Genomic DNA, 15,514 nt, shown 5'->3' with positions numbered 1-15,514 from the left:
CAATAATTACTCTTTAATTTGTTTGAACCACACTATATTCGCTTCTTCTGTCTATTTTACGAATATCTGTTCTACAAGAAACTGTTCCTGATGACATTTGGGAACTAACTTGGAAACTTTATAAAAGTATGGATGATTTGTCACAATTCAACTCTTCAAGCCTGTATGTACCTGATTTGTCACAATTCAACTCTTCAAGCCTGTTTGTACCGACAGTTACGACTCTCTTAAGTTTACTCAGTTACAAATGAGTGACTGCAATTAACATCAGTAATAACCTAACAATCAAATGTCTAATCTACCAATTAAAAGTTAACTTGATAGTAACACATCTGCTTCTACAACCTACGCTTTCTATATGTTACCATATATACGCTATTTAAGAGCTGGCTCAGAATAGTAAAGTATGTTTCGACGGATGAGGTTGATGAAGACAATTGGCAAGTTTAATGGTCGCCATCATGATTTCATTTGGAAATACTTTTGTGTAACATAGAACTAATTTTTGTATATGTTGAATGGTACGATTTTTATCGTTGCCAATACATGGTTTCTAATTTTGGAGACTTGACATTTTTTGCATTTGACATTTATTTAAATTTTATAAAACTATTTGTGAAAATCATTGGTTTTACCCAGATGATGCTAAGATAAAAAAGCAATGAATACTTGGCAGGTGCCGGTTGTTACTGTTATCTTCGTTTATTGTATCTCATATAATTCATACAAATTTCTACAGTAATACAATTTAATTGGAACATAAAAGGCTTTCATTTTCGCGTCTTAAATACACGTAAATTAAAAAAAATAGATAGCAAGACAGAATGATGCGATGTTTCACGGTCCAACATCTTTTATAAAATCAATTTTATTTTCTCGTTTAACTTTTTAACGTCAAAAAGGGAAATATACAGTTAAATCACATGGATGTAGGCACATGTTTATCTTAGTGACATATAGATTGTAAAGAATAGCAAAACAGTGTTACATGAGAAATAGGGATATTAAACACGAAACAAGGGTATTTTTAAGTCATATAATAAGCGTTAAGAATTACTACATAATCACATGTTGCTTCAATTGAAGCCATTTTAAACACGTTAAATGTCTCAACTGAGGAACAATTGTTAACTTTGTAACTCCTTTCTGTGCCATTCTGAGTCAAGAAGCGATATGAACTTCTGTGATTTGGAGTCCCGGCCAACACTACTGGAACACTTGGAGTGCTGATTTAGTACGTCTGTAAGCATATTCTTCGTTTCCATAAGACGGTATCTAACTCGTTCCAAGTCAGCTTTTCGCTTTTCCTGCAGAGCGATTGTCTAGAAAAGAAACAGATTTGAAGAACTATATCGTCACTTCGACATCAGAAATAACTTTCTTCCAGTGAAAACATCACTAGAACTAATGACCAGAAATACATATATTAAAATATTTCTTTTGAAATCATATTAACAAAATCAGTTATTTATATGTCAACGTTGGAAAGAAGGTGTACGGGTGATAACTGTTCTTGTTCATCGCGCTGAATAGGTATTTAACTTGGATATCAAATTCCGAAAATACAATATCTTAGGCGACCAAAAAGGTTTCTTTATCTTATTCTGTCTGTGTGTTATAAAAACAATCACACATACTTATGATTTATATGGAGTGGAAATGAATCATAGACCTTTAATATATTTTACATGTATGAAATGCTGACAGATGTTCAATAATCTTTGAAAAGAGCTTGTTGTTTGGACAAGAAACTATTTCGCTAAAACTCAAGAAAATAGATCACAATTCGTTACCTCTAGTAGTTGCTTTTCGTACTCTTTCCAACGGTTTCTGGACCGATCAGCTGACTGTCGATTTTGATACCGTCGGCGATTCTTTTTTAACACTTCCGGTAACGTCAACTTAAAATAGAATTAACGGAAACAGAACTATTTTTAACAGCAACAACTAAACAAAATAGAACAAAACGGAGAAAGACTTGTATTATCGTAAACGTTTTGGCAATGCTGTTATCAAATATTAAGCTCCAAATTAGATTAATGTGTCACAAATGCACAATAAGAAATAATGCCAAATATCACATCCTTATTTTGCTGTATATCGACTGATACAGTATAAGAAATGGAATTCTAAATACGATGATGATGATGACGATGATGGAATTACAATTAACTGATATTGTAATTGACAAAGTGACACATTAATATGACTTTTTCATCACCTGACATTATAAATATTGACCAACGTGACATTTCCGTTACCACCTGCTATTGTAAATATTTACCAAAGTGGCATTGCCATCATCATCCTAAATTATGAATATTGACCAAAGTGACATTTCCATCATCACCTGACATTGTAAATATTGATTAAAGTGACATTTCCATCATCACCNAAAGTGACATTTCCGTTATCACCTGACATTATAAATATTGACCAAAGTGACATTTCTGTTATCATCTGACATTATAAATATTGACCAAAGTGACATTTCCGTTATCACCTGACATTGTAAATATTGACCAAAGTGACATTTCTGTTATCACCTGACATTATAAATATTGACCAAAGTGACATTTCCATTATCACCTGACATTATAAATATTGACCAAAGTGACATTTCCATCATCACCTGACATTATAAATATTGACCAAAGTGACATTTCCGTTATCACCTGACATTATAAATATCGACCAAAGTGACATTTCCATCAGCACCTGACATTGTAAATATTGACCAAAGTGACATTTTCATCAACACCTGACATTGTAAATATTGACCAAAGTGACATTTCCATTTTTACCTGAGATTATAAATATTAACAAAATTAAATATTTTCACCATCACCCTACATTATAAATATTAGCCATAGTGACATTTCCATCATCACCTGGCATTATAAATATTGACCAAAGTTACATTTTCATTTTTACCTAACATTATAAATATGAACAAAAATTATTATTTTAATCATCATCCTACATTATAAATAGTGACCAAATCGTCATTTCCGTTATCACCTAACATTATATTGACCAAAGTGACATTTCCATCATCACCTGACATTGTAAATATTGACCAAAGTGACATTTTCATCCTCATCTGGCATTGTAAATATTGACCAAAGTGACATTTCCACCTTTACCTGACATTAAAATGTGATAAATATGCACTCGTGAATATAAACGTCCGCGCAACAGGTATGTGATAAATATCACTAGATATCGATAGACAAAAACAAACTATCATATGAGATTCATATTGCATCACTGTGTTTGTACTGACGCTTCAATTATTTAGTACACCTGGAAAATAAATATTGTTTTATTAATTTAGGTATGAACCAGGGAAATGGATGACAAATAGAGAACACAGCAAGATCAGAAATCAAGAGATACTATGAACATTGAATATAAAATTAGAATTATGCTCAACATAGCACGATTATCCACGTTAAATAAATCAATTTTATCACCGATCAATGAAGCAAAATACCAAATATTCTCAACCCCAAATGTATAACAAACATCAGTGATAAGTAAAGTATAATATCTGACAATTTAATCAAAACATCTTATTAAAAACCGAAAATCTTAACGCACATACGCAGTTAAAATATAAGACATTAAACAATTTTGTCAGAAAAGGTTGATGAAATAAATTAACATAGATGATTAAAACTTATTAAAAACACATAAAACAAAAACAAAAACGAAAGACTGTCTGTTCTCGTAAATAGAATTGATATGGAAGTAATTGCAATTAAATATACTATAAACATGTTATTGTAGTAAAGACAGTCTCTGGTCAAATAACTATTGTATTTCTTTTAAATACTTATAAAACGAGAAAAAAATGAATTCAAGGAGTTCTACGATATTTTCTTTTGTGTATAAAGAAGTCTATATATACAAGATCGGGTTTCGGTGGACTTTGCGCTACGACGAGTTCGTCCTGTCCACTTTTCAGTCGTCTATGCTGTATCTTAAGGCGGAGTTCCTCCTTCAGTAGTGGTAGGCTGCTTCCCTCCTGTAGAGAGATGTGATACGCTCTCTCTAAATTCTGGTCAGGCAGTGACTCGTTTGAATCCGTAGAGTTGACTGATATATCAAATTCCTCCGCAATATCTTGACATAGCATAGTAGCTTACATCTTCGGTAATTATTTTTTTCAGCTGAAAAAAAAATGAACAACTCGATAGATTTATGTCATATAACACACATTATATACATCCAAATAAATGAGAACTTGAATAACAAAAACTGAATGAAAAGAGTATTTTAAATATGTAAATCTTTTCACAAAAATAAAATTTCGTTTATCGAAATATATACCATTAATAAAGACATATTTAAGGATTAACGTGATATGTATACTTATAATTCTTATATAAATTTAAAAAAAAAAACCGATTCAATATTTTCAAACATTTAATTTGATAAATCACGCATCAAATGATGCAATACACAAAATCAATTCAAAAGATCAAAACGCCGACGCCATAACAAAACTGTTTCCATTATACAATCAAAACGCTTGTTACAGTTCTTTCGTCCAAAAGTAGTTCTTTCAACAACTTATTTTCATGTTATGAGCTGATAACTTCAAAATAAAACAATGTAAATGATCGTTTCAAACAGAATTAAATCATATAGATATATACATCAGACCCAAGCTGTGTAAAGTATAAAAATAGGCACAAGATCTACGCTGTTTATTACATATATATATATACACCGAATTCCAGCTGTTTATTATATAGATATATACACAAGACCCAGGCTGTTTACTATATAGATAAAACACCAGATACACGCTGTTTATAACATAAATATGTACATCAGACCGCAGCTGTTTATCATATAAATATATACACCAGACCCCAACTGTTTATTATACAGATATATACACCAGACCCCAACTGTTTATTATAAGAAATATACACCAGACTGCAGCTAGTTATCATATAGATATATACACCAGACCCCAACCGTTTAATGTACAGATATATACACCAGACCCCAGCTGTTTAATATACAGATATATACACCAGACCCCAACTAATTACTATATAGATATGGACATCATACCCACACTGTTACCTAAATAAAATGACACCATATACGAGTATATTCACCAGACTCTAGACCCAAACTACAACTGTTTACTTTTTTAATATTCACACTTTCCTTCAAGTCTGTTCAGTTTAACATACCACATCAGATATAAAAAAGACCACGTAATTTCTTTAATTCTTTTGAACATAATGCTTCAAAGCTTTCAAGCCACACACAAATGTTACGGTATGTAAGTTTAGATTATCTTACAACATCTTCTTTCATCATATTCTTGTTCTACATCTCCAAACCAGTATGGTCCAGATGGACACGTCGTAGTGACTGGGGGTCTAAATATTATACATAAGGTTAAGTTTCGAAAGCTTTCCATGAATTATCCAAAGTATCGGAAGACTGTGACTATACAATGAAAAGGAATTACAGAATGTGACTCTGATGAATTCGATGAAAGAGTACAAGACTCTTTAAAGCCCTAGGCAAAATGAAAGAATATGATTCACTTACTGAATGTTTAAAATCTATTAGGTCAATCATTTAATAATCAATTACCTGCTCTAAGTTCAAAACGAAGACAACACATACACATCTATAATTCTTAATCCATGCGTCAAAACCAAACCCAACAATCTGCATGATAAACATGTAGTTGTGTCTGTAGGTAAAATATCTCATGCATTTGTCACGTAATCCTTGTCTGAAAATACAATTAAAATCAAATGTGTAAAAATTATTGCAAAAAGAACTAAAGTTGCCCGATAACCGAGGAAACCAGTCTATACATTTCCAAACTTTTCGAAAGACGTTATACTAGTTAAACATGCTTCTGTATTTAAATCATTCCTGCTATCGGTAAATGATAAAGATACGGACCTACGTCGTAAGTATTGGATTCTGAAACTCCTAATAGACGTTTTATCGTGACTTTTGTAGTTGCTTTACCAATCCTTTAATCAAACTTATTGATACCATCCTTAGGATCATCAAATCACGGTCATATTGTGACAATGTATACTTTAAAAGTGAATCTGAGTTTTGAAGATCTCTTAAGATATTTTGATTAATCTTCAGCATTCTATCATCATTTTATTCTACCAGAACCTTTGATTTCTGTCACTGCCGTAACTGAAAGTAACTGATAAAAATTAACACCATCGTTTCCTTTCCTAAGAACGCTGAACAGCGATATTAAAATAAGGTTGTAAAGCAATATTTGGGGAAAAAAACCGACCTACAAAGCCTGATGAAATATACTGGAAATGAAATCGTGGTAATAGTTCCAGATATCAAAAAAGACTGTTGGAATTCATATTGGAACAAACCATTTTACTAGATGTTTGTCTCACTCGTGCAATAGAAACAATCAATAGGAAGTAAAACAATCAATGGAAAGTTAACCAATAACTTAGAGGTAAACCAAAAAGTGGAAAGCAAACCGATAACTGAGTAGTAAACCAATAACTTGGAAGTAAAACAATAACTGAGATGTAAACCAACAACTGGAAAATAAACCTATAACTGAGAAGTAAACAAAAAACTGAGATGTAAATCGACAACTTGAAAATAAACCTATAACTGAGATGTAAACCAACAACTGGAAAATAAACCTATAACTGAGAAGTAAACAAAAAACTGAGATGTAAACCGATAACTGGGAAGTAAACCAATAACTGAGAAGTAAACCAATTACTGGGAAGTAAACCAATAACTGGGAAGTAAACCAATAACTTGGAAGTTAAACAATAACTGAGATGCAAACTAACAACTGGAAAATAAACCTATAACTGAGAAGTAAACAAAAAACTGAGATGTAAACCAACAACTGGAAAATAAACCTATAACTGAGAAGTAAACAAATAACTGAGATGTAAACCAACAACTGGAAAATAAACCTATAACTGAGAAGTAAACAAAAAACTGAGATGTAAACCGATAACTGGGAAGTAAACCAATAACTGAGAAGTAAACCAATACTTGAAAAGTAAGCCAATAACTGAGAAGTAAACCAATTACTGGGAAGTAAACCAATAACTGGGAAGTAAACCAATAACTTGGAAGTAAAACAATAACTGAGAAGTTATCTGAGTGCCTCTTTCAGGCATTGCTAATATGTACATATAATGCTAATAAATAAAACAGTATTAAAACTAATAGTACCTTTCATTATCAATATAGTAAAACGCTAATATAAAGCATAGCTAAATGTTCATATGAAACAATGATACAGAATAAAACTGAAATATATCACCGTTACAAATGAAATACTAATCAATTAACAATGTTAATTTGTTACAATAATACAGAACAATGCTAATATATAACACAGCTCATTCTAAACAATTTACAATGATAACATACAAAAATAATATAAAACAATGCTAGTATATAACACCGCTTATACTTATCAATAAACAATATTAGTGTAGGACAATAGTAAAGAACAATGCTAATATGAAACAAAGCTTATTCTAAACAATTTACAATGATAAAATACAAAAATAATATAAAACAATGCTAGTATATAACACCGCTTATACTTACCAATAAACAATATTAGTGTAGGACAATAATAAAGAACAATGCTAATAGGAAAAAAAGCTTATACTAAACAATTTCCAATATATATAACACCGCTAATACTTATAAATAAACAATATTAATGTAGGAAAATAATAAAGAACAATGCTAATAGGAAACAAAGCTTATACTAAACAATTTACAATGTTAATATCAAACAATGCTTATATACGACACCGCTAATACTTATCAATTAACAATGTTAATAGAAAACAATAATATAGAACAATGCTAATATATATCATATCTATAAATGTTTATTCTTAATAACTAGCAATGTTAATAGAAAACAATAATAAAGAACAGTGCTAATTTAAAAAACATAACTCATTCTAAACAATTAATCATTTTAATATAAACAATGATATAGGACAACGCTCATATAAATCACAGCCAAAAACAATTAACAATGTTACTATAAACGTTAATATAGACGATTACAGTATAAAACAATAACATAGAACAATGCAAATATAAAACAATAATTTACATCAATGCTAATTTAGAACACAGCTAATTCAAAATAATTAACAATGTTTATATAAAAAACAATAATAAAGAACAGTGCTAATATTGATCAAGGATCATATGTTAATATTAATAAAAGGATAAAAAATGACTTAATGAATCACAGCTACAAATGTAATACTAAACAATGAACAATGTTACTATAAAACAATATCTTAAACACAGTTGAAAATGTGAAACTGAACAATTAACAATGTTTATATAAAACAATAAAATAGAATAAAGTAATAATAAAATGATAGCATCTACATCGCTTACAGATAATAATCCTACAATGTTTTCATAAAAACATGGTAATATAAAAGATAAATAACTGAGTATCAAATTTCGTATATGTTAGTTTAGTATATAAGACACAAGTATATCTAACATATTATTTTTATTTCTATTAAATAGGGGAAAATAATTGATTTTTTTTACCTATTAATGTATTTGAAACCAAATCAATGCATTCATATTTTGCATTTTAAAAGCATTTTATATCGCAACAATTGTTTCTATTCTGGCTATCATTGACCCACCTTTTGTTTAAAAACAATGAAGGGAATACATAAATCCTTAAGTCATACGCCGTCCATTTTGACACTGTATTCGGACTAAAGGAAATCACGCGGGGGTTTCCCAATGTAAATCTTCTCTTCAGTTCAAGGTTTATACGACTACCCAGTCGTGACCTGGCCTCAATTTAGCTACTAAAATAGGAATCTATGTCATAGAAGGCTTACACAAGGAAGGCCCAATACAAATAACTAGTGTTTATCAATGGAACCGTAGCGGAACGCACAGTGCTAACAAATTGTATTATGTGTTGGTATGGAAATGATTATGAATAAAATTATCTGAACGTCTTTCCATCAACAAATCCACATAAATTATTGGTCTGTTGTGGTTGCTGGTAATTATATATGTCCTATTTGAATGACAGCGTTATAATGGTAAATCATGTAATGTTTTATCTTATTTTAGATGGAGTTTTCCTAACAGGTAAATCATGTTTTTTATAATGTTATTTTAAATCGATATTTCTAAGAGGTAAATCATGTTATGTATTATCATATTGCAGATGTAGTTTTCTGACAGATAAATCATGTTATATATTATCTTATTTCAGATGTAGTTTTCTGATAGGTAAATCATTGTATATATTATCTTATTTCAGATGTAGTTTTTTGACAGGTAAACCATGTTATATATTATCTTATTTCAGATGTAGTTTTCTGACAGGTAAACCATGTTATATAGTATCTTATTTCAGATGTAGTTTGCTAAGAGGTCAATCGTGTTATGTATTATCATATTGCAGATGAAGCTTTCTGACAGGTAAATCATGTTATATATTATCTTATTTCAGATTTAGTTTTCTAAGAGGTAAATCATGTCATGCATTATCTTATTTCAGATTTATTCGGAATAATACAGTTATATATTAGCTTATGTATTATTAGAATGTAGTTTCTAGGAGGTAACCAATGTTATGTATTATCTTATTTCAGATAAAGAATTTTAAGGGTTAAATAATGTTATGTATTATCTTATTTAAGATATAGTTTTAAGAGGTAAATAATGTTATGTATTATCTTATTTCAGATATAGTTTTAAGAGATAAATAATGTTATAGTATCCAATTTCTAATGCAGTTTTGCAGAGGTCAAAAATGTGATTGTTATCCTATTGCAGTAGAAGTTTAGTAAGAGCTAAATAATGTTAATTATTATCATATTTCAGATGAAGTTTACTTAGAGGTAAACAATTTCATATATTACATATATCTTACTGCAGATGACGTTTTCTCAGGTCCCGTCGAGAGATGCATGATTTCCATAGTTGCAATTGCTTTTCTATACAATGGTTTCCTCATACTTCATTTTTTTTCTTTTTGGATTGTGGAAATTCATACATTGTCTACAATGTACATTATGTTTTGTATATTGCAATACAGGGTGCAATTATAAATGTTTGTATACAATTATTAAAATGCTGCCAAAATATATATGTTGGATATTAGCCATACATGTACACCTCTGACCTCTCCTATTGAAATTTAAGGTAAACCAAACGTTGTAATCGATTACCAGAATGAACGAGTGATCCCACAAGATTTTTTTTATCTTAATAATGAAAACAAGTTTGATTTGTATGGTAGATAAAACACACACATAGTTGATTCCTTATGTGTAACACTACACAAGTATTTACCTCGGCGTAGTAAACATGACTAATGTCTGATCTCGAATATATGTGTGTATCTCCTTCACTGATACACCATAATATACCAATACAAAGACACGACCTTTCGCTCGCATTATATCGATCTGCTGATGTCTATTTACAATATACAGTATACTGTAGGCTGTATGTACAGACATACTCTCATGTCACCGAGTACTACCTAAGGTGTGTCCATACGGGTACAATACATACTCTCATGTCAACGAGTACTACCTAAGGTGTGTCCATACGGATACAATACATACTCTCATGTCACCGAGTACTACCTAATGTGTGTCCATACGGATACAATACATACTCTCATGTCACCGAGTACTACCTAATGTGTGTCCATACGGATACAATACATACTCTCATGTCACCGAGTACTACCTAATGTGTGTCCATACGGATACAATACATACTCTCATGTCACCGAGTACTACCTAATGTGTGTCCATACGGATACAATACATACTCTCATGTCACCGAGTACTACCTAATGTGTGTCCATACGGATACAATACATACTCTCATGTCACCGAGTACTACCTAATGTGTGTCCATACGGATATAATACAAACTCTCATGTCAACGAGTACTACATAAGGTGCGTCCATACGGATACAATACATACTCTCATGTCAACGAGTACTACCTAATGTGTGTCCATACGGTTACAATACATACTCTCATGTCACCGAGTACTACCTAATGTGTGTACATACGGATACAATACATACTCTCATGTCACCGAGTACTACCTAATGTGTGTACATACGGATACAATACATACTCTCATGTCACCGAGTACTCCCTAATGTGTGTTCATACGGTTACAATACATACTCCCATGTCGGTTGTGTATGTTCAACAGGTTATGTTTTGATATACCATGACGTCACATAATCAATTGTATGTGACATCATAGTCAAAGCGAGGATGGTTTCATGATTAAATCGTATTTGTTTTGTTCACAGATTTATGCAACAAACTGTGTAGCTATACATATCTGGTTTGCATGTATATCTATGTATTTGTATCTATAAATGTGTGGAAGGAAATTGCTACATGTATTTTATCTGAATTATAAAAAAAAATCATTTAAATTTTCCTTGCGAGAATGTGAGAATATTGCATTTACAAATTCTTGTTACAAAAAAAGAAACATATAAATTATGTAAGAATGTTATGTCTTAATTACATTATATCCGAAAAAAATGGTGATAACAACTGATCTAAAATATGAGTATCACTTATAGCAAGTTATCCAAAATTAAAGTATTATTAATTACAACATCCTCAAAAAACTAATAAAAAAGGCCAATTGCCATTACTGATAACGAAGTAAACACCCCTAAATCGTGCCTGATTAGTGCAAGATCGCGTGTCCATATTTAGTAAGTACAGACAGGTATTTAAAACAGAATAATATCCATAACTGCAAAAGCTTGATGTAATGATAATAAAACGTTTGACATACAATATACGACAAACAACAACACTGTTATAGTGTCAAACATTAGAGGAAAGGATACAAATAGTTCTACAACCTTTTGATAAAGCAACGATGAATCTTCAATCATTGCATGAGTAATACAACAGAAATGTGGAAATAACTCGGCAATGCGCCATTGCTGTGGGGCGTACGTTTCCTCATACAGCACTGGGTCCAGTATAACATCGTTTTCATTAAGATATATCTTGTCTCTATTCTAGGGGTTTTAGACTATTGATTTTATAATATCGAGCTCGTTTGTAGAAAGGTGATCATTACCCACACATTTATATACATATGTATCATATATACCTACATGTATATGGATGCTGACTTTTAGAGAACTGTATGTTTGTATATACATGTGACCTAATACATTCTGAATACTATTAATTATTCACATGTTGTCATAGAAAATTAGAACAATTTGTTGGTTTCAATCTGAATAATTTAGATCGTAAAAGGTTAATTCAAAGTTGACCTAGAAAGGTTTAAACTAGAAAATGCCCTTTGTTTTCCGTAATTTGATTGTAACGCTAATCTTACAAAGCCTTAGTCGGTGTTGGTTTCGTTACAATTTCAGAAACACTATCTGAACTAACCACAAATATTTGGGAAAACCGCAGACATACTGACCTAATCCCGGGCGTCTTCAACCTGCAATCGACTCTACTTTGTTGTGATGGATTTTCCAACAGGGAATTTCCCTTTGTATAAACCTGGTACATACTGTACTACTGTAATGGTGTGATACGACATACATGTCTCACGGTATTTGTATAAGCATATAGTGTTGTCTAAATTATTGGTCCGGGGTCGTAAGGAAAACTCCACTTCTAAGCCTAAAACTTGCCACGAAAAGATAACAAAAGAAAAGCAAGCTATCGGTACGTACAGTTCTCCAAGCATAACGATAAAATTATTCAGATATTTGAAAAGCAAATTTCGCCCTAGAACTGCCTAGAACGTAAAAAAGGAGGTGTGTCACCTGAAGAAATATTTATGCAATTAAGTTCGTTTGTATTTTGAAAATCGTTGGTTATTTTTAATTAAATGCAATTATATAAATTTAAATATTCCACATCGTTGTTATATGTTCAGTATGTCGACATAGTGACACATTAAGGTTATAACAATATACGTTTTTTCGAGTTACACACGAAATAGGTTGTAACGAAAACTTTGATCAACACGTGTAATACATTAGATACATTATCACAATGATGAGAACGACAATTATATCAATAATTATACAACGCAACGCATTGAATTACATGAATAAAGATATCATTCTTAAATTACAGAAGCCAATATAAATATGTACATGCATAAAAACATATATACACGATAGAATTAGCAAACATCGTGTGTATAAAGAGTGACATGATATTTACAGGACGACTGTCCTAAATAGTTTAAATGCAGATTTCAGCATCCTCCTGGAACTTGGCAACGGTTTTCGATTTCCTGGTAGCAAATGGTAAACAGTTTTACGCAGTTGCAGCTACATTTTCGAAACAACGGTTTCCATAGATCACAGAAGAGGAGATTTTTTTTCAACACTGTGACTGTGACGGCTGATATAGGGTGACAAGCTCCGTTTGTTATACTGTGTGTATATTCGTACTGGTGTGATGTGACTCACGAGTAACATGACGTTCTGCAGTGCTCTGGACAACTCTGTAGTATCAGATATACGACAGGGCATTATTGTAGTCCAAACGAAAAGTAACATGACGTTCTGCAGTGCTCTGGACAACTCTGTAGTATCAGATATACGACAGGGCATTATTGTAGTCCAAACGAAAAGTAACATGACGTTCTGCAGTGCTCTGGACAACTCTGTAGTATCAGATATACGACAGGGCATTATTGTAGTCCAAACGAAAAGTAACATGGAATGCATATATCTGTAGTAATCAAGTCAACATTGTTAAAAACTAGCCCGATACCCTACCAACTCGACTAGGGAGAAATTCTCTTCAGCTCGTTCGGTAGAGCGTAAAACTAGGAAAATAGCTATATAGAGGTGCAAGGTTCGATCCCAAGCGGAGGTATAACAAATAATAACCTCTGTTAAAAACTGTCGGAAGCATCCAATGTTCCTTATTTGGTTGTGGCAGGATTTTTAAACGAAATTCATTTGTTTGTTCGTTTTCTGTAAATTATACAAATGAACCGCGCGATTTATTTATTTGAGCAAGTGTCATAATAATAGAACAATAATAATAATATCTTTTATTTATCCAGGGATACATATTCATGCCTAATTTACAATATGGTCCTGTGCATGTAAATTATTTGTAGAAAATACATATAGTTCTGCCTTTCCTGGTGAATATTTTGAACATCGTCGTTTTGAAGGCACTGATTTTCCAGATTTTCTTATATTAAGTCCCAGTTGTTCTGTGGTTTGATATATGTACAGTATGTTAACCTAACTTACAGTGCAGACAACGCGTACAGTCAATAAGTAAATATTGTTTTGTTTTAATGAGATGTCAGAGAAAGATTACGTGAAGTTAATCATAAGTTCAGTTATGATAATTATAAATAATATTGTTATTTATTCAGTACTGTATAAAAATATCAAATAAAATGAAAAAAGAAAAATACAAAAAAGAGGTCCTACCGAGATTTGAACTCGGATCGCTGGATTCAAAGTCCAGAGTGCTAACCATTACACCATAGGACCTGACATACTAAGTGCGGGATATCTTTATTGAAGTATTTCAATACCAAAAACGCCCGCTGTAAGCATGGTAAACTATCATATAGGGATTTTTTAATGTCTGTTTTTATAGTATTGACAATTGTCATTGATCAAACATTACATTGCGCAATCAACAAAGCTGTCGACAGAGGTTCTGTAGTCTATACCTGAAAATAGGTTTAGTAGTATAAGAGTTATCTCCCTTACTATACTCGAATACTGGGGACACGTCACCATCGGAGGCTTGCATGAATGTGGGGCGAGGAAGTCTTTGTAATATTACGTCTCTGGTACCGGTGTGGGTAAACAACGCAACGACAAAGAGATTATATCATACCGGGAAAACTGAAGCGCGAAGAAAGATGCTGAAGCTGGAAAAACAATGAGAATTTGTTACAGCTATATTTGGACCTAAACTAAGGTGTTCAGAGTTATTTTTCATATTTTAGGGGTGTCATTTTTACCAAAAGTCGATCTTAACCCCTAAACAATGTTAAATTACTCTGAACACCTAAGTTTAGGTCCAAATATAGCTGTAACAAGTTCTCAGGTCCCTGTGGTTCAAGCCTTATGACACGAAGATTAGTCTAGTGACGGAGCAGAATATATATATATCATTATATATGCGGCTGAAAGAAAACATTGATAAAAGATAGCATGCACCGTATATAAAAGTAAAAATATATGCACTTTTTTATTTACATCATTGGCACACAATAAAACATTACATGTACTTCATTTTCATAACATGAAACAACAGATATTTTCAAGTTACGAATGAAAAGCTTTTGGATAATTATATATATATAATTATATATATATATAGTATATTAGAGCGGAATGCAAAACTTAATTAAGCCTTGATCTACGTTTCTTTTTAAATGTGTTAACTGGCTGTTTGACAGCTCTTACAC

At 31.6% G+C, this 15,514-nt stretch overlaps 1 protein-coding gene and 1 non-coding gene across 4 annotated transcripts; both read right to left on the bottom strand.

Moving 5' to 3' along the window:
* Positions 1–683: 683 nt before the first annotated feature.
* On the bottom strand, positions 684–12,664 carry LOC110450557. Of its 3 annotated transcripts, none has more exons than XM_021498145.1 (4): positions 12,524–12,664; positions 3,914–4,175; positions 1,794–1,901; positions 684–1,322 (listed from the first exon to the last, which is right to left on the bottom strand). In XM_021498145.1, the coding sequence occupies exons 2-4, from the start codon at positions 4,139–4,141 to the stop codon at positions 1,128–1,130; spliced, it is 531 nt and encodes a 176-aa protein (XP_021353820.1). In that variant the 5' UTR covers positions 4,142–4,175; positions 12,524–12,664; the 3' UTR covers positions 684–1,127. The 3 variants fall into 3 exon arrangements, with proteins under 3 accessions (XP_021353820.1, XP_021353822.1, XP_021353821.1); XM_021498147.1 differs by lacking the exon at positions 12,524–12,664 and adding an exon at positions 8,703–8,767; XM_021498146.1 differs by lacking the exon at positions 12,524–12,664 and adding an exon at positions 5,629–5,784.
* A 1,846-nt stretch (positions 12,665–14,510) lies between these two features.
* Trnaq-uug lies at positions 14,511–14,582 on the bottom strand. Its single transcript has one exon. It is a non-coding gene; the product is annotated as a tRNA-Gln (tRNA).
* Between the last annotated feature and the right edge of the window lie 932 nt (positions 14,583–15,514).

The sequence above is a fragment of the Mizuhopecten yessoensis genome, unplaced genomic scaffold, assembly GCF_002113885.1.
Source record: "Mizuhopecten yessoensis strain PY_sf001 unplaced genomic scaffold, ASM211388v2 scaffold5325, whole genome shotgun sequence".
NCBI classification, from domain to species: Eukaryota; Metazoa; Mollusca; class Bivalvia; order Pectinida; family Pectinidae; genus Mizuhopecten; species Mizuhopecten yessoensis.
This window is presented reverse-complemented; position numbering and strand designations above follow the sequence as displayed.

Excerpts from the sequence above, each read along its gene's own strand:
- LOC110450557 (XM_021498145.1), bottom strand. The coding sequence starts at position 4,141 with ATGCTATGTCAAGATATTGCGGAGGAATTTGATATATCAGTCAACTCT. Across the intron at positions 1,902-3,913 it reads GTCCACCGAAACCCGATCTT|TTGACGTTACCGGAAGTGTT; the intron begins GTATATATAGAC and ends TTCTATTTTAAG. Across the intron at positions 1,323-1,793 it reads ACGAAAAGCAACTACTAGAG|ACAATCGCTCTGCAGGAAAA; the intron begins GTAACGAATTGT and ends TTTCTTTTCTAG.